The sequence below is a fragment of the Myotis lucifugus genome, unplaced genomic scaffold (assembly GCF_000147115.1).
Source record: "Myotis lucifugus unplaced genomic scaffold, Myoluc2.0 scaffold_95, whole genome shotgun sequence".
Lineage (NCBI taxonomy): Eukaryota > Metazoa > Chordata > Mammalia > Chiroptera > Vespertilionidae > Myotis > Myotis lucifugus.
In genome coordinates, this window is record NW_005871143.1 from 4,017,461 (window position 1) to 4,045,255 (window position 27,795).

The 27,795-nt window shown below is 43.7% G+C and overlaps 1 protein-coding gene across 1 annotated transcript in view; it reads right to left on the reverse strand.

Moving 5' to 3' along the window:
- The window catches only part of PHACTR1 (phosphatase and actin regulator 1), a 227,667-nt gene that overhangs the window by 57,486 nt on the left and 142,386 nt on the right, over window positions 1–27,795 (reverse strand). The window contains exons 4-6 of the mRNA XM_006091776.3: window positions 21,439–21,606; window positions 19,052–19,258; window positions 6,650–6,971 (exon numbers count right to left, since the gene is read on the reverse strand). Of these exons, the coding sequence (XP_006091838.2) occupies window positions 6,650–6,971; window positions 19,052–19,258; window positions 21,439–21,606 (697 nt within the window). The remainder of the gene's footprint in view (window positions 1–6,649; window positions 6,972–19,051; window positions 19,259–21,438; window positions 21,607–27,795) is intronic.

Here is a 27,795-nt window from a genome sequence, read left to right on the forward strand (position 1 = left end):
GGTGTCTAATTTCAAATGCAACATTGTGAAAATGAAAAAAAAAGACATTAATCTCTTCAAAGGACAGAGAAAATGTATTATATACAAATATGACAAGGAAAACAAAATTAAAGTTCAAGAGGACCAGTTTTTATAATTTAGTCTGCACGAGCGATGAAGGGAGTTTTCAGAGGGGAGAGAGAACAATCAGCCGTTTTCTTCTGAGAGACCAAAAATGTGTGAGAAACTGTGCTACAAATTGCAGTGCCCGAGGCTGAGGCTAAAAAATGACAGAAATAACACTGCAACCCAAGAACAGAGTTAATCAGCTTTATTTTAGGACAGCAGGCACACACTGTGTTTCATCACAGCCTAGGATTAGCCTTCTGAGATTAAAACTCAATATTAGAGCCTTTGTGTTTTGTTGGATTTCTGTCAGCAAGAAACTATGCCCTTCTATATAAAGACTGGGGTCCTGAGCGTCCTGGAGTAGAGGATGTGTTTTGAGCTTCTTCTTTTTCTAGCAGTGGGAATGAATTCAAATTAATTCATTCACACCCTTACTCTGTCCTTGCAGGGACGAATGACCCACATTTCTGAAATATGGCCTGGACTTGGGATGTGATGAATAACACAATAAGACATGCAGAGTCTGCCCACTAGCCCACCCTTCCCTGCATTCCCCATCTCTGATGGAGGAGCCACACAGTGGTGGCTCTTTCACAAGACTTTATCCCTAGACATCAGCCAACGTCCTAGATCACGCTTGGTTGGATGGTGGTGCCAGGAGGGCAGGACGTGGAGTGAGGAGGCTGATGTTTGAGTCCCAGCTGGGCCATTCACTAAGTGTGCATCTGGGTCTCCAGTTCCTCATCAGTGAAATGGAGAAACCTATTTGCCCACCTCACAGGCCACTGTGAGATCAGAGGATAATGCTGGTGCTGTTGTGCTTAAATAACACCAATGCGGGTAGTTGCTGTTTTAGCAGGGATGGGCTTAAACATTGGCAATAAACCAGTCATTATGGATATTATTTGTTAGTTTATTAAAACACTTCCTTTACCGCTTTTATATTTCTGGTCTGTAAAATCTTTCTGGACAATGGTTTGTAAGATCAAAGAATCACTATCCATTGGGCAAGGCAGATTTCAACTGATGTACACATAGGAATTCAGGTGTGGATTCTCTCTCTCTCTCTTTTGAAAATACACTTCCTTTTTACTAGTAATCCTCTTGATTCTTAAAAGGATGTTAATGGTTTATATAGTCTCATTTTCACCTTCCTCCAATCAGTTTGCTCGCCAACCTTGCAGAGGATGATCTCTCTTACTCAGAGTGAAAGAACTTTGTACTGAAATCTCATCATGCCCCTTGGAATAGCAGTTAAACGGTAAAACAGTAACTACAGGAAGCCACTTACAGAGAATAAATATATGCTTTAAACTCAAAGAATTGACCTCAAGGAAGAGGCTGATAAAACTCTGACCTTAAAGAGTTAGGGACAAATGTCTAACCAGAACTGCAGATTTTAAAGAGATGGTCATCAACATAAGAAAAAGGAATCTTTCCCTGAAAACATAGTTCACTTAAAAATGTATGCCTTTTGCATGATGATAAACAAAATGCTGAACTTCTTCAAATATGCTGCTTCACAAGCAAGTAACATTCAGCCATTCAGAGTTTAGTTCTTGCTAGGGCACCAATGCACCTCTGCTTATCATCCTGGGACACTCTTATTTGCAGGTGGAAACGTCATTAACATAAGCCAATGCAGCAAATGTCAGACTGTTAGGGCTACAAGAAACCCATCAAATTCAGGACCAAGAATTCATCGTTAGAATTTCCTGTGACCTTTGAGGTCACATGAAGAAAATCATTGTCACCATGAAATGTGACTATACTAGGATAATGAATGATGTGCACTCTTTGAAATGCCTAAAATATTTATGGAATAAGAGAATTGTAGAGATTGAAGGAATTTTGGGGACTACTGATTTCAATTTTTTCTGTCCATTTTTGAAATTATTATATTCTCAATATTCTTGAAGGTAGTAATTTAATTCCCAGCTAGTAGAACTGATCAACTGAATTAAGATGGGAATGAAAATAGTGGCTGATTAGGATTTGAAGCCTGAATTCCTAGATTGATGCCAACTAGATCACAGAGCTTACTGCAGATATTAAAAATAAATATTGCATAATATTTGAGATGATGAAATGTCATCTTCAAAAAATATATGAATTATCACTAGGGAGAAAACAAATGAAAACAATCTAATTTGAGGAAACTGATACAAACAAAATCTACAATAAGATAGATTTGCAATATGCCTTTTAGGGGCACTAAAGGCAATTTAAAAATATATATTTTTGTTGATTTCAGGGAGGAAGGGAGGGGGAGAGAGAAATAGAAACATCAATGATGAGAGAGGATTACTGGTTGGCTGCCTCTTGCTCACTCCCTACTGGGCATCAAGCCTGCAACCTGGGCATGTGCCCTGACTGAAATTGAACCATTACCTCCTGGTTATAGGTCAATGCTCAACCACTGAGCCATGCTGGCTGGGCTGCAGGCAACTTTTGTGTGCTATAAAATTTTGCTCCAAATTATAGGGTGCTCCAAAAAAATGTATACACACTTTGAATAACTATAAAGACAATATTTATTTAAATACATTTCATTTTCAAAATCGAGCTATCAGCTGTTAAACTGTGTATACATTTTTATGGGACACTATTTTTTGGACACTTACTGTTATGCTACTCAATAAGATGAGTGATTTGAATTAAGTCACTTGTTCTTCACAAACAACTCTAATGAGGTTGTTATTAATATTCCTGTTTTAAACACGAGGAATCGAAGGCAAAAGGAAGTGACATCTCTGAGACGGAAACCCTGGCGGTTAGATTCTGGAACCCATGCACTCAGCCATGGTGGGGGGCTGTCTCCATCGTGGCCACACTGCCTAGGGCAGCCCTGTAACATTGGATAAATATGGAACTCTCTAACTTTGCTTCAGCCAGTCTCTAGTTCTCTCCTTCAGCACTGTCCCATCAAATCTGGTGAGTCAATGTTGTCCCTATCTAACATGTCATTTTTTCATGTCATCAAGCAGGGTTCAGATTAGGGTAATGATTGAGAACCTCATACAAATTAGAACAGATTTTTAAAAATCTTGGGAGAATATAAGATAGTAAAGGGTCTAGAAACCATCTCAATACATGATTACATGAACTTGGGATTATTAGTATAGAAGAGGGAAGATAGATAAAGTAAATGGTGGTTATCTTCAAGGATTTGAAAGCCTTTCACAGTAAAAGAAGATTAGAAATAAGACCGGGGGTTATAATAAGTAAACATTTTAGCTGAATGTAATAAAGAACTTTGTAATAATCAGACCTGTTGATAATGGAATGGGCTATCTTGGGACCTAAGGAGGTTCCCTTTCTCTAAGAGACTAGAAGACAAATGACCAGGAACACTGCAATGGTGGGCTGCTTGCCTGGTCCTCAAGGTCCATTTTAATTAAAATATGACTATTGATTCAAATGTATGGTTTCTGAAGTCAGATATTAAAGCTGTTTAATTCTTCATTAAATTTTCTTGTTAACTATAGTGTTTCATTAGAGTCGTAATGGAAGTCTGGGCTAATGCCCTACAGGTGACATTCTGGGACTCGGCCTTTGGAGGCAGAGTGCCAAAGTGATCGGTAATGTTTCTTTCTTCTCGTGGTATTTTTTTGGGTTACTGGAAATTGCTAGAAGAGAGAAAATAATTGTTCCCTTCTGTATTAAACTTGGTAAGAACAAGAATGAAGTCATGTTGACAGGGAGAATTCTTAGAAAATAAAAAAATGGCAACATCACTGGAGATAGTGGCAGTTCCCTCACTCAACTGACAGGTGGCCTGTGACCTTGTTCTGCTCCCAGGTCCTGTCAGGACTCCTGGAAGACAATGTGGATGCTCAGAAAAATCTCCCAATCTGTATTTGTTTGGGAATAAAGGCTTCCTTTTTCTGAAGGGCAACCTTGCTAAAGTGATATATGCATTCATGCCCTATGTCCTGGCTGGTCTATCAGAACAACCCTAGGCCTTGACCTCGGATGAGGCGGGAGGAGACAGAGGAGGTAAGAAGAGCCTGGGGATTGCCTAGGCTCAGCTGCCAAATCATGCTGTCTTCCTGTCCACCCCCACCTCCCATAATATCACAACACGTCCCCTCCCGCCACCCCGATTTGTTCTCAAGGATTCATTTTGATAAAGAACCTGCCTCGGTTTAGGTCAACAAACCTACCCATTGATCTACAGTGAACTGAAATATTCTATGAATACACAGAAATTATTGAACCAAGGAACACTGTGTAACTTGTTGGGCAGTGCTTTCAACAGAACCTTTGAAAATATCATACTTTAATGGAAATGTATTTAGCAATATTCTCCTAGTATACTGTCCTGAGTATCTTTTTCAGTTGATTAAAGCTCCCAAGAGATATAAAACTTACTGGATGTATAGTAGACATGGGGACAGGAAATTACGCTCACCATGAGCTGCCTTTGGGAAAGCAGTTGCACTAGAGTAGAAAGAGTTCTGGATGTGTAGCAGGAAGACCCGGGCTGGAAGGCATGGCCTTGAAGGACTACTGAGGGCAGTGCTTGCCAGTATGTCTATGGGGCAGGGCCACTTTTGTTGGTTGGTTGGCTTATTTACATACTTTAATTTTCAATCCATCACAAATGGATGTTTTTGTAAAATATAATAAATATAAAAAGTTAAATTCTTTTTTATTATAAGATTCAACAGACATAACATTAGCCTGTCAAATGGTCATAAACGTGTGTAAAGGCTGGCTCTCATCTATCTGGCTGCAGATGGGCAACAAGCAGTTTGCGGATCACTCTTTGAGTAGCTGGCCTTGGGGAACTCAGCCTTCCTTAGTTTCTCCACTTAGTCTAGCAAGGTAGTGTGAGGATTCAGATGATAACAAAGGTGTGTAATCAACTAAAAAGTGTCATCCACATGTTAAATTTGCATTGTCCTCATTATCATAACAGTAGTTGAAAATTATGACAAGGGGCCAAATACATTTTTTTTGTTCTTCTGTGAAGGAAGCTATTAATGTGGCACAATGAAGTTAGCATACATAGTGGCAGTGACTTCCCTTGAGCCAACAATTTCCCAAATACAGAATGCTTGGCCTAGAGGCAGTTGGGAAACTGCACCAGAAAGCTCCTGAAGCGTCCTTCTTGTCCCTGGCTCTCTGCCTGGTGATCAGCTGGAACCTCACAGTGCCATCTTCCTCCCATAGGGCCCAGTTAACAGAGGTCACTAACCTAGGACAGGCATTAAGGGTCCCAGCTCAGACACACCCTTCCCACCAGATCGCCACTTTCTTCTTGTCAGGCCAGAGAACTAGGTCAGGCAACACGCCTTGGAATGATAGTTGGAAATTTTAGGCACCTCTGGGCACAAGAAGGGTGGTGTTTGAATACAAACACATACACACACACACTCTCATGTACCGCTCGTGCTCACGTGCACACACACACATGCACACGCACATCAGAGCCATTCAGAACCAGCATGAGAGCTCTCCCCAGGTGGTGGGGATCAGGGTCTTTGCTGAAGGTCTGCCCTTGGGTTTCTCTTGGCAGACCCCCCAGCAATGCCATTGGAAGCAGATTCTAGTGAAAGAGGGGCTGCACCAGTTGCTGAACATTAGAGGCTCACACGCATCTAAGCAGACTGCCGTGCTCCGCCTCCTCCACTGGCAAGAACAGGGCACTCTCCACTTTTCCCATCCCTCTGGTTTCCCACCGCCATTCTGCCAGCTCTTGTATTTTCTTATTTTATGTTCAAATAGGCATTTTTTATATCACAAAAGTAATATCTATAAAATAAAAAATTAAGCAGTACAGGAAGATATGAAATAGGAAAACAAACAATTTTCTCCCCTACTCCCTGACCTAGGGCTAAGTACTATTAATGATTATGTGTGTATACTTTCTTTAAAATTTTTTAAGAAAATTGATTTCAGAGAGGAAAGGAGAGGGAGAGAGAGCCAGAAACATCAATGATGAGAGAAAATCATTGATCGGTTGCCTCCTGCAAGCCCTCTACTGGGGATTGAGCCCACACTCTGGGCATGTGCCCTGACCGGGAATCGAACTGTGACCTCCTGGCTCATAGGTCAACACTTAACCACTGAGCCACACTGGTTGGGCTATGTGTTTATACTTTCAAGAAATGTTAAGGCCTATCTATAATAAAAGCATCATATGCTAATTAGACCCGACAGCCGAATGACCTTCCAGACATCCTTCTGGATGACCTTCCGGACGAAGCCTGGGCTGTGAGGGCCACACCCCTTGCACAAATTTCATGCATCGGGCGTCTAGTAGAAATATAATATGTGCTAACATATATGTCACTTTTTCTTTTTGATAAATGTGATTGTTACATAGTTTGGCAATTGGCCAATATGATTCTTTTGTGTGTGTTTTTCCCTATACTTTCCTTGACATTCAGATTTTGGTCTGATTTTACTTTCAAGCTTTTCCCCCAGTAGCCTTCACAGCCCTGTATCATGATCAAATACCCAGCCTTTCTTCTTCCTCTTCCCCAGCCAAGTACATCCTCCATCCTCCACCCCCTCCCCCGCCCCCCATTACCTTTCCAGCCTCTGCATGGTCATAGCCAGCGTCTTATTCAGCTCGTCTATCATCCTGCAGCTGGAGGGGTGCATGGGGAGGGAGCCGCTGGCGGAGGGGTGGTGCTGGCCAAGGCTGCCATACTGCAGCTGGTGCTGGATCTGGGACGGCAGGACCGTGTGGTGGTGCTGGGCCCCACCCTGCTGGCCGCTCTTCTGGGCTGCGTAGGATGCCAGCGAGAGGTCTGGCCCTCCTACAGGCATACAGATCATGACTTTCTTTGGAGGTAGCGGAGGTGACAGTTTCACTGGCAGACAAGGCAATTTCACAGGGGCTCCAGGATCTGTGGCAGAAGGTGAGAGACAGGTGTGAGTTTTGGGGTAAGAAACCCAGAACGTTGCACAGGCCTACCTTGGGCTGTGGCTTTCAGGGATAAAATGCACCCACTGAAGACACAGCAGGATGAGCGCTCTCAGCAAACACCCATCATCTCCTTTCCTGCTTAACGTGTTCTGGCTGCAAGGGCCCTCGGGATGCAGGCATTAGTGGTGCCTGCCACACAGCTGTTATTATGTGAATGCTCAGGGAAACCCATGGACCTTTGAGACCTGCTCTAGGATGCCCCATGATGCCTACAACTTGGCTATCATGATGTGAACATATCCTTTTAGTTGGCACTTTCTAACAGGCAAGATATTGGAAGTCAGCCCTAGGTTCAAGTCTACTAACAGCCACCACTCCACCAGTGACTTTAACGATGCACCCTCCATCCCCTCATCTGTAACCTGGGGATAATCTCCACACCTGGGAGGATCTGCTGTCACAGAGAGCTCTGGTGCCTGGTATGGGGGTGAGCTGTGAGCATGGGGGCTGGCCTGGCCCACCCATTCACATGGCATCCATGGTGCGCTGTTCAAACTGTAGGAAGGCTCCAACAGGCACTCGGGGGCCCAATGGAACTGGCCCTCACCCAACCCCCTGGTTCCATGACAGTGGCACTGAAACTTCCCAGAGATGCCCTGAATCGGGGGACACTTAGGGTTAGACCAGCCCTCATAGCGTCTCTAGGATGACCTTGCAGTCTTCTGCTGTACCCTACATTCCTGGACATCATCTAGCATGGGGAGGGGGTCGGGGGAGGAGGCACGGCTGAGTTGTTCTGGTTGCAGGCTGCATGGCCAGGAGGCAGCGGAGGGAGAGAGGTGGGCAAGTACAGTCCACTTCACACCTGGTGCTCATGCTGGGAGCAGTGCCGGGCTCAACTCTTGGTCTTTGAGGCCCTAGGTTTTCCTCCAACTATCTGTGTGCTTTGAGGGTGGCAGTATAACCGCCGCAGTCCTGCCAAAATTACAATCCTAGAGCACAAATCTGACCATGTCGCTCCTCAGTTTAAAACCTGCCAGTGACCTAGGACTAAAGCTCAGCTTTGACAGAGCACTCAAGGCTCCCACGGTCTCCTTGCTGATCAGTTCGTCTCCTCATGTCCACACTTCACCTCCCTGAAGTCCACTCGGTTCCTCCAGTGGAAATAGCCTCTCCCATCTTACTTCTGATCAGCCTTTCTTACCACATGTACTGCTTTTCTCCCCTAGATTTCACTTATTTGCTCATCCCCAAATTGAGTCTCCATCCCCAGCTCACTCCTACCAGGTGGCCTTTGTCCCTCACATTCTCACAGGACGGTTGCCGTCCTCCCTGGCTCCCCATGCTCAGTGGCCACCTCTTCTATTTCACAGAGAAACCAAGGTGAGCCCCCATGGACCCTCTTCCCTTTGATCATGACCTATAGGCATCGCCCTCACTCCTGAACCCACAGGCACTGCCCTCACTCCTGAACCCACAGGCACTGCCCTCACTCCTGTTCCCACAGGCACTGCCCTCACTCCTGTTCCCACAGGCACTGTCCTCACTCCTGAACCTCTGAGCTCCCTAAATCACCTGGCATTTCCATACCCCTGGGCCTTTGTCACTTTCCCTCAAATTGGAACTTTCTCTCTTCTGTCTTCTTGGTCAATTCCTACTCTACCTTCAAGATCCAGCTCAAAAATGTCCTCTCCTGAAAAATTTCCGTGATTGTTACATCACTCCTTCCATCCTGCACCCACGGGACCCACTTGGGCATGCGGATGTCAGTGCTGACATTGTCAGTATGTCATCAGAGCCAGCACTTACACCAGGCCTATTATGTGCCCCATGTTGTTCTATGCTTTTGATTTCTAACCAATTTTATCCTCACAACAAGCCTGTGATGTGGACACTGTTATTATCTCACTTTTACAGACAACGTCACTGCGCTCTGAAGACTCCGAACTGAGCCTCCTGTTTACATAGCCGGCTCCTCTGGAGAACAAAGACCGTGAACAATTTGTCATTATATCCTTAGCATCTTGAACAGGTGCCCAGCTCACACAGCAAGAGGCTGAAAACATGTTTACAGAATGAGCTGAAACCATGATGCTCTTGTGAGGGATGAATTCACACCTTCGCGGAAGATGGGCTAGGAGGCAGAAATGAGCATAAAATGGATCACAGCTCTGGGGTCATGCAGCTGTGGATGCATGGGCACTGAACTGCTGATTCTACAGCCGTGACACAGAAAAGCCCTGTGGTTCCAAGGGGCCTGATGAGATGGCTCCCCTAACACCAAAATGTGAATCAATCATAACCACAAGGCTCCCTCAAGCTCTCCCCCGAAGGCTCATCCTGTTCGACCACCCCCCATGCACAGGACACAGTGGTGCTAATTCCAAAGTGGCTGAGAGCAGAAACTCACCACCTTTGTCCTGTTCCTGTTACTAAAGGAAGCATTCCTGGGGCTCTTTGATGTTTTAGCACAAACCTAGCAAATGCAATGTGTCTGGAAGTGTTAAAGCTCTACGTCAGAGACCCTTAACCCATGATTCCCTCATCTGTGGGTCCAGCTGTCTGTCTATGGTAGGCAGATGCTCAGATGCTTGGGTAGGAGAAAGCAGAGCCAGGAGGCGGCATGGAGCTGTCTGCCCAGGAAGGCACAGTGATGACATTGGTTCTGTCCATCTTGTGAAGCTCTAACTTCCTGCGCACCCTCCTCCACAGCGTTACTTATCATACTTCCATAGCAAAGCTTACTTGGCTTCATCATTGGAGAAACAGCCAAGTGTATGCAGGAATTCTATCAAAACAGGCAAGGAGGAAATGACCAGTGGGACCAAGTTAGTGGAGATGGTTGTTTATTGTCCCAGGAAAGACCAGCTAGGGTTCGGAGGACCCTCTCTTCCCCTCTCCTGCCTGCATCTTCCTTTTGGTTGTTTCATTACACATGCGCATACATTTAAGAGGGACAATGAAATTTTGTCTCAAGAAACAAATACTTAATCAGAAGTTTAGCTTTTCCTAAGTGTGGATTCAATGCATCAGACCCCTCTGTCCTCCTCCTTGCTGGTTTTGGCTTTGCCTTATGTGAAATGTGTGCATTTGTTAGACGATAAATAAACATATCCCTATACTCACTTCTGTTCAGCAAGGCACTGACATTCCTGTAGTCAGAACCACAGAGTGAGATGAATGGACTGGTGCTGTGCTGCCTGCCACCCACCTTTTCTTTCCAAGATACCAAATTCTTAGCGTAGTTGTGAGGGTGAGACAAGACAATGTGGACATGCTTTGTGAATTACAAAGCACAACAGGCATTCACAGTGTGACTAGCAAGGTTCTTCCCACACCTGTGAGAGTTCACCTGGCCTCATGCTTCTCAGTCTGGGATGTGAAGATGGAAGCCAAGGAAGCAACAGCGAGTATAGTGTTTCTGTTATACAGGGAGGGCAAAAGTAGGTATACACTTGTTCATATGGAAAATCATACAATCATGAATAAATAATAATACAAGGAAAAAACTCTGTATTTCATGTACTCACAACCGTAAGCCCACTTTTGTCCACCCCTGAAGGTAAGCAGGGAAAAACCAGGTGAAAGTGAATCAAGCAGCGGAGCAAAGAGGCTTGCAAAGGACCGTCATTGCAGTCTGTCATGTTTGACAGAGAACTGCAGGAAGGGCAAAAGGCGGGGCCATGCAGGTCTCAGTGTGTGTCCCTGAGAGCTAGTGGCAAAGAATGCAGATCTGGAGGTGAGAAAACCTGGGTTCACTAGCTGGGAAAGATGGCTAACCTTTTTTGGGACTTAGGTTTTTTTACCTCTAAAAATCCAGGGATAAAAACACCTCCTTTACCTTGGTAGCCCCTCACTGAGTTGCGGGGTGACACTTATGGATTGTCTGAGGCCTCACTCTACCTCTTGCATTTACAATGACGACAGTGGCTGGTCCTGCTGAGGGCGCACAGAGCTCCCTGCTTGCTGACTTAGAAATGGATGAGTCCTCTACAGCCAGACTGATCAAGATGCAGTGTATTCATAAAACTGTCTCTGTTGATGGAGTGGAAGGAGCAAAAACAACCCGTTCCAGAGAACAAGGAAAATAAACCCAAACTGTGAGTGTCAAAGAGCCATAAAACCCAAGGGGCCTGTATTTCCAAACATGACACTGCTCTGGACAAGGAAAATGAAACCCTCAGATTACTTCTGCAGTCGGTTCTCTGGCCAGAGGGCTGTAGAATGAGTCTGGGCTAAGTGATCACATCCCCAGCCTCTCTTCTCACTTACTTAACACCTGCTGCAGAAGCCATCTGTAACTGCTGATGTATCAGATGTACTTGTTAATGATAGTAGCACTTAGTGTCTTAATGGAAAAAAGATGTAAGAATTTCCCAGTTATTTGCTGGTTCCAGCAGGTCAGAACTCTGGACTCCTTTCATAGCTACAGACATTCTCCCCAAAGACATAAAGGGCATAAGACGTGTGCTAAGAACTTAAAGAAGAGTCCAGTATCACTCAGACTCCCCTGGCTGCAAGAGAGGCACTCCGTGCCTGGCTGGTAGGACTCAGTGGTTGAGCATCAACCTATGAACCAAGAGGTCATGGTTCCATTCCCAGTCAGGGCACATGCCTGAGTTACAGGCTCGATCCCCAGTAGGGAACGTGCAGGCAGGAGGCAGCAATCAATGATTTTGTCTCATCATTGATGTTTCTATTTCTCCCTCTCAAAAATCAATAAAAATATATGAAAAAAGAAAAGAAAGACACTCAGAGGAACTCCATCAATTTCTCCAGGCCAGCCTAGGGATTCTGTGGCAGTCCTTGGTCAAATGCCTGTGAAGGCAATCTGCGTTGACTGACCCTTTGTGGTGAGAGGGATGGTGTGGTGGGAAACAAGAGTAACAAAGAAGTTGTGTCCCCGCCAACCTGGCCTGCTCTCCCAAGCCTGGTCAGCACACGGGGACTGCAGCAAGTGTCGGACGTTTGTGAGGAATCTGTCCTGACACCTTCCAGACAGGCTCTTAGGGCACATGCAGCTCCAGCACCAGCAACCGGCTTTGTTTCAGACCCACTTTCCACAAAGGAACATTTCTGTTTTTGAACTGAGCCCTCAGAAGACCGCCAGGGAGGATGCCAGGTGAGAGGAACATGCTCCCTAAGGTAGTGGGCTGGGCAGTGTGGATGGGGTCACTCGCTGGCAGAGTCACTGGGGCATGTTACCTTTGCAGAGCAAGCAGTTAAATTAGTTTTTATTTTATTTTAATTTTTTAGAAGATTTTACTATAGGTTTATTTATTTATTCATATTAAATTTATTGGGGTAACATTGGTCAATATAATCATAGAGGTTTCAGGAGTGAGTTTCTATGTTATAAGATCTGTATATTGCACCGTGTGCCCACCACTCAAAGTCAATTCTTCTCCTGTCACCATATATTAGACCCCCCTTTTCTCCCCACCCCCTTCCCTCTGGCAACCACCACACTGCTGCCTGTGCTCACAAGCTTCAGTTTTATATCCCACATATGAGTGAAACCATGTTTCTTAGCTTTTGCTGACTGACTTATTTCACTTAGTATAATATTCACAAGGTCCATCTATGTTGTTGAGATTTTTTTAAAAAAGTAAAATTACACATATTCACTGTCAGGAAACTGCCCTCAAAGAGTTAAACTTGTAGATGTCCCTGTAATCATGAGAACAGACATCTGACAGAGAAGTATTTTGTTGGAATTTATAAATCACCTATATAAAAACACATGATATTAGTTTGTTTCTGCAGCAATGACGAATGCTGTTGCCCCCGAGGGAGACTGAGTGAGGAGAGTGCTATTTCTTAAACGTACCATGCCTCACACTCACGTGTCTCTGTGGACGCTGCTTCTCATTGCACAGCATCCTCCTCTACCATCACATTTGTACTCATTTTAAGGCCTGTCCCAAATACATCCTTTTTTATGATACTCTTTTTTTTATTCTTCCAAAATGATTTGCTCTCTTACCATTTGAATTTCTTTACAGCCATGTTTATACATCTCCATATGAACTGTTTCCTACAGTTTACAGCTGCCTACAACTCCTACAGCTGATGGGGGAACACTTTCTGTGAATGACATTGGGGCTGGCAGAGCGCCTCGCACACGGTGGGCACTTGGAATGTGGCTTCCATTCAGCCTCACAGAGGAGGGGAGTGCCAGCACCTGCGACCTGGGTGAACCTCAAGGACACTACGCTGAATGAAATAGGTAAGCCAGTCACAAAAGAACAAATGCTGTATGATTCCACGTATCTGAGGCACCTGGAGTATTCAAATTCATAGAAACAAGAATTAAAATGTTGGTTACCAGGAATTAAAGGGAGAAGAAAGAAAAAGAGGAGTGTTTGATAGGTATAAATTTTTAATTCTGCATGATGAGAAAATTTTGGAAATCTGTTGCACAATAAGGTGATTATCCTTAACATTATTCGACTGTACTTAAAACTGGTTTAAAAAAAGTGCCAAGTGAATTAAATCTCCAACCTAACAGTGCTACAAAAAACACAAAGGTATTTGCTACAATTTTCACCCTGATCATAGAGGTCAGAGCAGAGAGCACCCTTTTAAAAATGTCTTAATCAATAGTGTGTACCTGCACTGAAAAAAGAGTTTCTGCCTTTTGAAGACAGATGAAGGCTGGGAAAGTATGGAGAAATGGATATAAAGAGTGAACTCAGGTAAGTTTCCCATTCCTTCAAGGGATCAGTTATCAAGAAAGTGTGAACCTGTAACCACTTCATGAGGCTTCTGGGTTAGGAGTCATTAACATTTGAAGGCACAGATGAGGTCCAAGGTCACAGTGGTCTAACCATCAGTTTTCTCCCACTGTCAGGGTAGAATACTGGTAGGAAAGCAAGGAGGGAGGCAAAAGTAGTCAGGTGATTTGTAGGGTTGTAGAGGAGGCAGGAAGAGGAGAATAAGGACGGTGGATGGGGATTGGAAAGCAATGGCCAGACAGAATCAGAGAACAACAGAGAAACCAAGTGAAATTACATATCGGAATGTAACTGCAGAACAGTCCATTGTAGACAATGTCCACAAAACTAGAGACAGCTGTAAACAGGAATACTGGCTTTGGCTTGACAAGCACTGGATAGAGGGTTCTCATTAGACACCTCTTGGGGCTGAAAAATACCAGCGGGCACGGATACCATTTGTCAGGTAAATTTGCAGTTGCAAATAGTTTGTAATGTTAAAACTAGCAATCAACCTAGTTCTGATAATACAGTAGGTTTCCTGGTAGTTGAGGTTCAAGCCCTCAGCAGGTTCACATTCACGGGAGGACTTGTTTTTAAGGATCAGCAACAGTTTCCTTTTTTTTTTTTTCTGAATTGTGGCCAAATGCTCCAATATTATTTGCCCCATTCTTGAATCTTATAGACTGTCTCCTTCTATCATGTTCTTTGAAACCTGACCCAACTGTGGTCAGGTCCTCCTCTATAATTAAGTGCCTTCAGAACATACTTTTGAAAGACTGGATCATTGTTTTGGTCTTAAATAGATTAAAAAACACAAAACAAAAACAAAGAAACAAAAAAACCCCCAACAATTAACCATAAAGAATGTAAATGATTTTGATTTTATTTTAAGAATAGGTATCTTGGTGGACATGGTATAAACTAATGGTTATAAGTTAGGGCTCTGGAGTCCAACAATATAGATCTGGTCCATCTCTGCCACCAACTAACTACCTATGTAACCATCATCAAGTCATTTCAATTCTCTAAATTTCATTTTTTTCCACTGGGAAAAGTACAGAATAATGATAATCGTACCTACCTCACAGGACTGAATGGTATGTTGTAAAGTTTTCAAAATCTGGCAGCTGCCATTGTTACTACCCAAGTGTAAACGTCAGACTAAAGGCCAGCTACCATGTAGGTTCATCATTTATTCAAATGGCACTCGTGGGGCACACAATTGCAAGTCCCTTATGCAGAAGGCATGGATTATTTGTGCATTGTCTAACATTTGACTTCTGGAGATAGGATGGCTGGAGAGGTGACTGAGGAAGACTTAGAAAGGAAGAAGCAGTGTTTTTTTTGTTTTTGCCTCAACCACCCTTTTCCTTTAGGGTCAGCCATCATTCCAAGAAGGATGCATTTTGAGAATCATTCATTTCAGATCGTATTCATTATGCAACCAGTTCTGGAAGAATGGAAGGGACTGCAGTACCCGGCCATTCCTGACCTTTAGTACATGCTACTGTGCATGCTGGTGCTGGACAAGATGAGATAGAAAAGGATGACAGTAGGAGAAGAAAGAAATAGTTTGGGAGAGCAGGAGGGCTTCTCTGTATCTGGCTCAAGGACAGAGACAATTTGTATGATAAACAGTCTCCAAGTTAATTTCCTGATAAAGTTGAAGCAAATACCAAAGCAGAGATATTTCTGCATCGTTCCCCCTGATCGTGTACCTGGGTGTAGCCCAGTTCAGGCCAGCATTGTACCAGACAATTCACCACTAACACTAAGGCTTGGTGTCTTTCAAATTGTCTTGTGTTTCCTTTCAAATTGTCAACGGAACAAGACACTGAGAACACGCTGAAACTCCTAAGTCTCAATTTAGAGCTCTAGAATTCTCAGTTTATTAATTCCTTCTGACATGGCCCAGATGTCTCTCGGGTAATTAGTAACAGAACACAGGGTTAGTGTAGCTGCCTCATGGTGATGGGGATTCATTATGACTGATTACTCACTTACTAAATTCAAGCAAATCTAATTGAGTTTAAACCCAAAAGCCCAGCTCCGGGATCATAGCCCTCAGGCTTCTGTACCTGTTTTGTCTTTGTCATATTTAAGAGGCTACCAAGTACACTATGGTAAGGACGACTTTTTTATCCATTTGATATGGAGGTGAGATTTACAGGTAATAGATAAAGTCCACTCTTCTTGGGAAAGAATGAGGGAAGCCAGAGAGATCGGGCTAGTTGACAAGAGTCCGGAGGATGCCAGGCTACGCAAGTTCAGGGCTCAGAGCTGAAGCTATGCATGAATGGAGTGTGCCCTCATTAATTAGATAAATTAAAGGGTGCTGCTGGCTAAGAAATTCTGTCAATTCTTCTTTAAAATGTCTTATCTAATGTTCTGTTCTCTCTCTTCCCACTGCTATCAGCCAGATGCTTGTTAACTCATATTTCAACAACTGGAGGAGCCTCTTAAATAGGCTCAAGCTGTTCGACTTAACTCAACTAGTGATTTTGGAGAACGAGGCATAGGTCTGGCCTCGGTGGCTTCTCTGTCAGGTCTTCCACCATGTCTTCTTTCTGTTCAGTCTACACAGTGACCCAGGAAACTTTTGTAAAGGCTAGTTTTAATCATAGCACTCCCCTGCTCAAAAACCTCTACAGGCTTTCCACTGCCACAGGCATACAATCTAAATCCTCGGATGCCTTCCCCAGTGAACCCTCTCTCAATACATCCCGAGATGGGCCCGCCTTGGCTCAGCCACCTGGTCACTGACCCGGATGTTGGTCCCTCTGAGTCTTTATCCAGGGTCTTCTTTCCTGGAATACTCTTCCCTCATTCTCTATAGATGCCCTTCATGCTCCAAAGGTCAGCTCAAGCCTCAGCCTTGTCCAGTAACCTTTCATCAGATGGCATGCACTGAACTACAAGGATCACTCTTGACAGTAGTGATTTTGCCACCCTATTTTTAAAAATATATATTTGACCCTTGGACAACAGAGGTTTGAACTGCGTGGCTCCATTATATGCAGATATTTTCAATAAATAATTTTTGATTTACAGTTGGGAGTCTGTGGACACAGAGGGCTGACTGCATGCACTGTTCTAAGTTAGGGGACTTCAGCATCCTCGGAATTTTGTATCCGCAGGGGTCCTGGAACCAAGACCCCCAGAGACAGAGGGGCAGCTTAAGTTTTTAGGGAGTCAAAAGTTAAATGTGGATTCTCAACTGAATGGGGGGCCAGCACCCCACACCCATGCATTGTTCAAGAATCCACTGTATATATAACCAAGCAATTCTAATTTTAGAAATAAATTAGAGAAGACTCGAACATGCTTATAAAGAAAAACATATGATGTTGAGGATGTTTGCTATTGTGCTTTTCACAAGGAGAAGATGGAAAGCCCATAAGAGGGCAATCAAGTAAATCCTGACCAAGACCAAGCAGCCAAGAAAATCATGTGCATCTTCACTAACATGGGAATCAGTTCACAGTATATCACTGAGTGCACAGAGCAGTGATAGAAGACTGTACAGCAGTATTTTAGATAGACAGATAGATGATAGATAGATAGATCATAGGTAGATATGATAGATCATAGATAGATAGATAGATGATAGATAGATCATAGTTAGATAGACAGATAGATGATAGATAGATAGATCATAGGTAGATATGATAGATCATAGATAGATAGATAGATGATAGATAGATCATAGATAGATAATAGATATATATGATAGATCATAAATAGATAATAGATATGATAGATCATAGATAGATAATAGATAAGATAGATAGATCATAGATAGATAGATGATAGATGATAGATCATAGATAGATATGATAGATAGGTAGATATGATAGATAGATGATGATAGATAGATAGATAGGTAGATAGATAGATAGGTAGATATGATAGGTAGATGGACAGGGTGCTCTCTTGGAAGGAGGCTCTCTTCTGCGAGCATTTTCTCCTTGTGGTTTTCTATGCGTTTAAACTTTGGGGCACTGAACGAAAGTGTTATTAATGAATTGAATGGTATACATGGAAATTTGCCCTTTTAAACCACAAACATCTGCAGGGATCGATGCATACGTTGATGGAGTAGTTTGACACAGCTCCATGTTTAGGTTGGACTCTAATAAAACCCAGCACCGCATGAGAGAATCCCACGATCCTGGAACAACATTCACTGAACTAGGCGTCGGGAAACACAGGGTCTAATCGTGGCTCTACAGCAGAATTCTTGCCCACCCTGGAAAACGGCATTTATTTTCTTGAACCTCAATTTTCTATTATAAAATAAGTGTCTATTCTTCCCAACCTCTATCCCCATTCCATCTTACAAAAATCTACGGAGATAAATAAAAACAATAAGAATACCAAAGACACTGTAAAAAGGCAGTTGATCAGCATCAGGTGGGATTACTATCAAGGTTGGAGAACAACCCTCTGAAATCTTTAGTCTCTGATACACCACAGGCTCAAATCCCAGGGGTATCTGATTCACGTGCTAATGTGCAGGGAAGGGCAATTTACTGGACAGCTGATTTAATACCGTGGGCACATCAGTTAAGCAACAATTTAAAAATGAAAATGCAAGAATCATTTTAGAACAACATTCCTAAGCTTACTCTTCTTTTAAAAGTATTTCTCACAATACTTTACAGATATTGTCTTTGCTTTTTAAAAATTAAAAAAGTTTTCTTTATTGATTTCAGAGGAAAGGAGAAAGAGATAGAAACATCAATGATGAGAGAGAATCATTGATCAGCTGCCTCCTTCCTGCAAGCCCCCTACTGGGCATGGATTCCGGGCAACCTGGAACCGAACCCCGACCTCCTGGTTCATAGGTCAAACCACTTCGCTGGTGCTTATTTATTTTTTTCTATTTTTAAGAGAACAGCACAGATATAAATTTTAATAAAAGAAATATGCTGGCCTTCACATCAATAATTTAAAGACAAAAATTTAAAGTTTTGGCAAATTCATTATGAAGGGAACAAGGTGCTACTCTTTATCTTTGCAAAGACTTTGACATGGAACCTAACTCACCTAGATGGGCAAGTGGTCTTGAATTACTCACATGGATGTACACGTTTACAGATACACATGACTGAAGGCTCTTGGCACATGACTGGTAGGTGTATATCGAATATTTCTTGACACAAAGACACAAACCCAGGCATGACTGCGTGTACCAAGACACACACGGAAACACCCACAGTCCCGCAGTCCCACAGAGTGGCTTCCCCGAGGCGATGCACGGGCTTCAGGTGAAAAGGAAGAGCAGAGGTTTCCCTTGAAGGGAAGGGGGGGCGGTGCTCCCAGAGACGTCTTCACTCACCTGTCAAGTGGTTGGCAATCCTGGCTGTGGGTTTGGGAGGCAGGGCGGGGGGCTGCTTGAGGAGGGACAGCTGCTTCACTGGGGTCTCCTCATGGTCTCCAGAGAAAGCAGCAGGTTTTTTGGGGGGCAGTAGCAGGACTGGTTTGGCTGAAGGATCTTGGGACAGGAGGACTCCAGACTCACTGGCAGAGGGACTCTCTTCAGACACTGAGGGGACAACCACAGGACACACAGGAGACATTACACAGATGCAGTGCGTGGGGCTGGCGAGCACACAGGACAGGGGAGGGGCAGCCACAGGCAGCGCTCCGGCTCCTCCAGGCGGTCCCGAGCGTGTGGGGAGCTAGAGAGGACGCTGGAAACCCCTCTCCGGGCACAGTGGGGAGGCAGAGGCAGAGGCAGGAAAGGGAGAGGGGGGAAGGATCAAGAGGGAGAAAAAGGAAGAAGGCATTTTCTCAAAACGTTGTCACGTCCATCTCGGCGGTTATAATGCTGACTCTGTGGGTGCTCTAGAATGTGACGGCCCACAGACGGCAGGGTAATGCGTCTGGAACGAAGTGCCTCCTCTGACCCGAGCCAGCACCAAACACCAGCACCTCCCTTGGGGCCCGCTGCCCTGTGCTAGGCAGGGAGAGAGAGGGAGTTCTTGTTTTTGCCCGCTGGGTCTCGTCCTTGCTCCCAGGTCTGGGACACCAGGTAATGAAGACAGCCTAGAGTTTGAACCAGGGGGGCGGCCTACACATGTGGGGCAGCTGCTCTGGAGCCCCCTGAGTGGTGGGCGCCCTGCCTTCTACACGCACCTCCCTGGCCCTGCGGCTCCTAAAAACCTCAACCAGGTGAAGGATGCTCCTCAACACCTTTTTGTCTTCCCCCTCCCTCTCTCCTCTTACTGGCCTGAATTATGGTTTTCTTGTTTTGATTTGCCCCATTTCTTTCTCCCCCCTACACACTTTTTTTGGTTAATCCTCACCTGAGGATATTTTTTTAGGGAGAGTGGAAGAGAGGGAAAGACAGAGAAACACGAGCCGAGCCGCACCAGGGCCCGGGCGGGGGAGGAGCCTGCAACCAAGGTAGGTGCCCTTGGCTGGAATTGAACCTGGGACCCTTTGGTCTTCAGGCCAATGATCCATCCACTGAGCCGAACTGGCATGTGCTCGCCCCATTTCTCTTTGCTCTGCACTGGGCCCGATTCTTCCTTTTCCCCGACTGGCTCCAGTGAGGAGCTGTCTTGGGCAGAGGCATAGGCCTCCTGGCAGATGACAGTCTGAAACTGTGGCTCCACTGGATGTCAGACCTCACCATGCCCATCAAAGCCATCTGATCAGTGTTACAGGGAAGGGTGAATACAAACACAATTCACTGCTTCAGCTGGGAAAATCGCCCCAGCTTGCGGGACGGGGGATGCAACTCAGCGGCCTGTACTTCTTCCTCCTATCGCAGCTACAGTAAGAATGCCCAGAAGGGACTCCTCTCCGCGCCTTCTTTCTCTCTGACCTGGGTAGCAGTGTTCCCTGCAGCACCCAAGCCCTGGCAATAACCCCCCTGAGTGCTCAATGCTCCCCCGTCCCAAGAGACACTGTTATTATCAGCGTGGGACACACCTGGTCCCAAAGTGAAGCCCGGGACCTGACTCTGTGAGACACCATCTCTGCCATCCTCCCACCTGCGCTCTGCTGAGGAGACTGTGCACCTGGTGTGGGGAAAGGACGTGGCCTCCCTAACCCACACCAGATCTTCCAAGAGGTCCCTTCCCCCAGGCGTGACTCCTGACAACAGGACCCATCCTTACTGGCTTGGGGAGGGTCCCAGGAGGGAATGAGTATTGGCCACTCAGAGGGCTTTGGACCAGAGAGGGAGCAGTAGTTAGATGGCGTCAAAATCATCTGTTGACAGGATATAAGTTAACCAGCAAATGGTAAACAATGTAACGGCCAATGAACACATTGATTGTATACAGTAAATTGGTACAACTTGTTAAATTGATACAACCATTAATTGGTAACTGGGGCGAGGATGAACCGAAATGCCGGGGCAAGCAGACAGGTGAGTTAGATAGGAACCAGAGAGAAGTGCAGGGTTCTTTAGTTTGATCTTAACAGAAATGAGTGTTAGGAAACAAAACAATGACATTTTACATAATCAATAGTACAAAAACAGGTATGTCACTTTAAAGGTATTAAAGGTATAAAAATATTTTTAAAATCTAGAATAATAACTGGATATCTTCCCAATTTTTATACTCAGTATGTACTGGTTGGTCAGTTGCATCCCTATTTCTAGGATTCTAACGCTTGGGGTGGTGGACAATAAAACCCCAAGTCCAGCCAGGCCAAAGAGCCTTAATGCCCCCTGCTGGGGCCTGTGGTGAACTCTCGCAGGGCTATTACCTGTCCCATCCATGATGTCTGAAGGTTGGAGCACCTCGTATGAGCAGGGATCTCTGGGCATCGGGACCGGCTCCATTTCGGACAGGGCGGGCAGAGACAGCTGGCTGGCGCTCAGGGACTGTCCGTTTTCCAGGGAGTCCTCCTCATTGGATATGGAGAGCTCCCCATCTGCCAGGGAGAGGAAGTGCCGTTAGACAACGCCTGCCTCCGCGAAGGGTGACCTCCAGGCCCTGCTAACTGAGTCTCCATCTTTATCAACATCTGCACTTGTTCTTTTGCTTTTGAGACATTTACTTTATTTTTAGAGATGTGCCATCTAACTACCAGCGCAAGAGTTTCCAATGATCTTTAGTCAGTTGCTTCTTTTCTCTCCATCTTTCTAACCACAATCCACCATATTTTGTCTCTTTATTTTTTTTAATGAAAGTGAATAAAAATTGATTATTCTTCATAATCTTGGAAACTTGGAAAAACTGAGCAGACCTCAGAGACTGGAAAACCAGGGTTAGGAATTCCTACTTCAGAGAATAAAGGGCTCCATATCACGCAACAAGTGCCAGGAGCATGATACTCCCGCCTAGGAAAAAACTCATCCGTCTTCTCGCTGCGTCTGCCCAAATTCCCTCTGAAAGGCCACAGCAGCCAGAATGCGGGAAGTGCCCGAATTCTCCGGAGCTCACCAGTGCTCGCTGGTCCTGTGGGCGGGCAGACTCTGATCTGGCTTACAGCTCAGCAAAGCAAGGGGCAGCCAGTTAACACCATGGGGAGGATCAAAGGCTCCTGCACAGTGGCCGTTTGTCAAATCAACTCCCCCCCCCCCACCCCCAGTGTGATTTCATCCTAGCCCAGGGGAGTCCTCCATAACTAGACACTGAAATAAAATAAAATTTTAAAGGGGACTGAAGGCTGTTCTAGTAAAATGAGCAAATGCCCTGATGGAAGACTCTTACGTGATGCTTGGTCAGAACACAGAAACGAGCAAAGCAATTACCTGGCTTACAACTGCAAGCAAGATGACTCACTTGTAGAAATGAAACAGCGAAATGACCCCAAGGTTAAATGGGGAAACACAATCCTTTTGCTCTGCCCTTCCCAAGGCTGTAACTTGATCCACAATGATATATGGCGATAAAGGACCCTCTGCCAGCCCCTGCCCCAATTATCTATGACATATATGTTCAACAGAGTGACCTACACATGAGCAGGCTTTATATAACGTATGGCTCAAGGACGAAGAATTTTTAACCTGAATGTCCTATAAACATAGAGAAAACATAACGGAGAGCAAAAAAATCATCTGAAACAGACAACATACAGCACGGCACTCGAAAAGAGTGTTGTGCGTCTGTTTTCTTCCTTTTCTCGTTTAGCCTTTTTATTGCCCCAAATGGTAGCAGTCAGTCGTTATTATAACTGATTAGCAAGATGATTACTCCTCCTCACTAATACGAGCAGTGCAGACCCAAGGCTAATGCCACGGAGAGGACACTGCTGAACCGAGGGTCTGTAGGGTGGGAAGGGCTGCAGTCTGAGGGTCCCTGCACAGCATCCCATCATGTATGGTACCATTCCTCTTAACATGCTTTAATTTCGCATGTTCAAACCAACGCCGTGGGAAGTAGCTCTGCTTCAAGTTCCCAGTTGTTGAAATAATGACACAGCTACCATTCAGTTTAATACATCTCTTGGAAACCACTTTGATTTTTGATGTTCCAAGTGTAATAAAAGTCCTGGATAAGACAATCAGTGGAGAAGGGGTTTCAGCGCTGTTGCCAAGCTCTGCTTTGTTGGGGCAAAGACGCAGTGGGGTGATTGGTGCACATTTGTTTTTTCTGGTGCACATTTTAACAGTTAGAAATGCCACAGAAGCAACACTGGGAAGAAAGATACAACTGCGGTCGGATTACTCTGTGAGCCCTGGTTTCACCCAGGCTTAATGCCAAAGGCTTTGTTAGTAACAGAGTAGCAATATCACTCATTCCTCTTGCGTCTATTTACCCCTCAAAAAATTTAGCTCCCTATGAATTAAACGTACTTTTGCTAAGTCACAAGGCCCATACCACTTTAGAGAAGAAACAACCTTGGGAATTCCACTGTCATAATGTCTACATATACATTTCCATTGAAAAAAAATGAAAAAAGGAGAAAAAAGAAGAAATAAGACACTGATCATATCGCCACCCTAACAGATACAATTTCTTTTTTAGTACATATTTTTCAGTTATATTCTTACTATGAATCAAATTTTGTCTTTCTTTACTATTATAGCATTACAATTTGTAGAATTACCATCTTAATGATTATATTAGACTAGAGGCCCGTTGCACGAAGAGATTCGTGCAATAGGCCTTCCCTTCTCCTGGCTGCCGGCACCGGTTTTCCTCCAGCACCTGGGACCAGGCCTTCACTCTGGGCAGAGCCTTCAGTCTTCACTCCGTCGCTTCGTGCCTAATATGCAAATTAACCACCATCTTTGTTGGGTTAATTTGCATACTCTCCTGATTGGCTGGTTAGCATAGCGGAGGGACGGTCAATTTACATGCTTGTCTATTATTAGGTACGATGAATATACTGATGTTTATCCAGCTATCTCCCTATGGTTGGTCACAAAGGGATTTCAAATGTTTTATGCTATTATGAAAAAAGGAAGTTCTATTGACCATCTTCTTATATAAAATCTCTCCTGCCATTAGAAGTCCCCCCTTTAAAAGAGATTCCAATAAATGAAATTTATGTGTATGAATAATTTAATGTCTAGTGACACATACCTGGATCTTCTGAAATTGTCTTTCTAAAGGTTTATTTTTCTTTTTATTTACACAATAGCAATGTACAGATCACACTAATTTCTTAGCTTTTCGTCATTTCTTCAACATTAACGTTAATAATCATGTTTTATTTATGTATGTATGCATGCATGTATGTATCTATATATACTACATATGTATACATATCTAGTAGAAATAATTAAAACCATTCAATATGTACAAAAATTCATAATCAATATCATCTATGACCAAGATTGGTAGTGACAGAAGTGAAAAACATTTTATTTGGGTTCATATAACATGGGCATAGAATGATGTTATCATTGTTAAGTAACTGTTACTTAAAATTCTTATTATGGCATTTTTGAACATACACAAAGTAGAAACATTAATGTAATGGACCTCGTATATTCATCTTCTAGGCAAGGAACCAGCGGGGAATTCCTAAGGCTTGGTGGTTCCAAGTTTGATGAACTTGAAGACCATTGGGACTGGAGAGAGCAGTAGGGTAGAGTGGAGGTGTAATATGTGTCAGATGCTGACATATCTAACAAGGAAATCAGATCACAGAGGGGAGAGAGGAGCATGGTGACGTGGATCTAAGATACAGAACTGGCCATGATGCTGTGCCAGACCGACTTTCCTCTTCTTGTGTGGCGTAACGAATGAAGATGTTGGTAATACCAAATCAAGGACAACGAAGGGAAAGGTGAGAGTGAATTAACTCAATTGATAAACTCCTGTTGCGAGGTTATAATTATCAACTTGTGAGAAAGGCAGACGCTCTCTATGAGCTCCTTAGGATACACGTTATGGTTTATAGAAACTACAGACCAACCTGCTTCCTCCAAAGCTCTGGGCTTCACCACACCCTGCCCTGCCTCTCCTCTCATAAGCCAGGCAGGCATTGTGCCAAATGCTCAGGAGAAAACAGACATGGCTTGGGGAAGAGAGGGGGGCAAGATGTGGTGAAGAAATGCAGAAAAGCAGGCACAGAGAGAATTAGTGTGAGCCAGCTGGGGTGAGCCGGGGAAATGTAGCCAGATTGAGAAGTCCTGAGAAGTGGCTGAAAAAAAGAAGGGTGAAAGAAGATAGAGGACATGTGCTCAGGCTACATGAAGATCACATATGAGAGGTAGAACTTGTCTTGCATTGAATTTTTAAAATATTCTAAAAGTACAATTTATGCAAAAGTTGTATTCTAGAAGATTGGCCTAAAAGAATAATTTGAATTTTTGTTTGCTTGTTTGCTTGGGAATTGTGACTACATTCCAAGTGGTTTTTAAAAATTACTGTTTTGCTATTGTTATTTATTTTGCTTTAGGAATACTCTCTAGTTTTAGGGTGATTGACATCAATTTCTGATCAATTAAATTTTCTCAAACCTTAAGGTAACTAAAGTTCTTTTTTTTTTTAATAAAATAGGTGAATGCCACCATAAAAACCAATGAGCAACTAGAATTCTTTCAGGTTCTTGTGGATACCTATGTAAAAACAGTTTCTACTTTTAAAAAATGATATGAAAGATGGACTTTTCTGAGTGGGCTCAGGGTTTATGATACTTTGCAGGTTAAGATAAAAAGTATTAATTTTAATTTTGAAAAACAAAAGTACTATAGTATAAATTTAAGTTCACCACTGAATCTGATATTTTAGGATATGCTTTATGGTTTATATAAAAAAAACTTATGTTTAAAAATGTATTTCTAGTTGGACAATAACTCCTTACTTAATAAATAATAGTTAAATGTGACTATAAAAAATTGCTTTATGAGGGCATGTGCTAGGGGATGGGAGCGGCTGGGGAGAGGTCAATGGGGGAAAAAGGAGACTTATGTAATACTTTAAACAATAAAGAATTTAACTTAAAAAAAGAACTGCTTTATGTCTGCATATTGAGCCATTACTGCAATAAATTTCTCAAAGATAAAAAACTAAAAAGATTTAAAAGTTAGAATAAGCAATATAAATAAATGTGTGTTCACATATACATATTTATTTTTCAGGTTGTGTAAAAGAAAAGCAAAATGGATAGTTTTGACGTAGTCATAAAACTTTTTGGTTTTTAATTTGCAAAATAGAATGCTATAAACCAAATAAAAAGGAGCCCAGAATAATAGGGAAACATGAGCTCAACACAGCTAATAAAAGAATAATTATTCCAAGTATGAAGAGTATTTGTACAAATAAATAAAAACCAAGTCCCCGTGCCACTTGCCAAATGGATAGCCTTGCTCGGAATGAAACAAATGCAATGAAATGCCCGTGTGGGTGATGCAGATACATAAGAATGTGTTTGAAATAATGTCAAGTACAAAAACAGGAGTGGAGAACAATATGTACACAGTGATTATAAAAACATCAAAATGAAGTATGCATGCAGGTTGGCAAAGTTCTGAAGTAAATCTGGCAAAAATATAAGTAGGGTTTAATGATTATTCATTTTTTTCTGTAAAAATGCTTGTTCATAAAAAATAACATGAAATCTGCATGCTGCTTTGTTAAGTGAAATGAAAAAAGAATAGCTTTTGTTAGGGGAAAACTTCTCCTCACTCCTTTGGTTTCTTGAGGAGGTGTTTTCCTAAGCCCTCCTTATTTTTGCGTAGCTCCCTACCCCCTCCAGGTACCTCACTGCTGGCGCCTGTCTCCCCACTGGGTGGAGAGAGCCCCAGTGTGAGCACTGGGGTGTGCTCGGCACTCCTCCCTGCCCCCTGGGCTGGTGGTGACTCAGGAGGCAGCCTTGCCCTCTTGGGCTGACCCTGAGATCTAGGCTGGGGGGTGGGGGGTTGAGCAGAGTTGTCAGGCCCATCCATGTCCTCCTCCAGACCAGCCTTTATCAGTAATAAAGGTGCTGTCTCCCTACACTTTGATCACCCACTTGTCTTACCTCTAAAATGGTTCAGAAACTCAGAAGGAAGAAGAGTGCTAATATTGGGCCACTCAAGTCCTTAACAGTCTGGGGGCTCAAGGGAAGAGAATGCCCTCCCACCTCAGGCAAAGAGAAATGGAAGGGGGCACTGATAGACATGGAAAGGGTGCGGTTATAGACCATGCTCCTTGGGAGGCCTGCAGCCCAGCAAACAGAGGTGCTGGTGAGCACCCTGATTCATTCTCAGGAGAGCTGGGCGGGAACAGGCGCAGCAGGCGCAGTGCACAAAGCCAGACCTTGAGCTCTGGAGAGCTGTCTTCTTGTTTTTGTCCTCACTAGCTTGCAACACGTCACTTAACTCCTGGGACATCAGTTTCTGTCCCTTGAAAAGGAAGGGACTGTGTTAGTTGAGGCCCAACTTCCTTCCAGATCAAAGCATTATCTGCATGACAGTGGGAAGATATAGGATAAGCCCCTTCCCCCCAATTACTTGCAAATAACCCTGATAACTGATAAGCTAAAATAGCAAATCATTTTTCACCTCGGTTTTCTTTTTATTGTATGACATACTCTGTCTGGGCATAGTACATCAAGAACTAGGAAGTACATTGATGGATTTTAGGTTTATTGTTAGCTAAATGAAGTTTTATATATATATATATATATATATATATATATATATATATATATATATATATATGTGTGTGTGTGTGTGTGTGT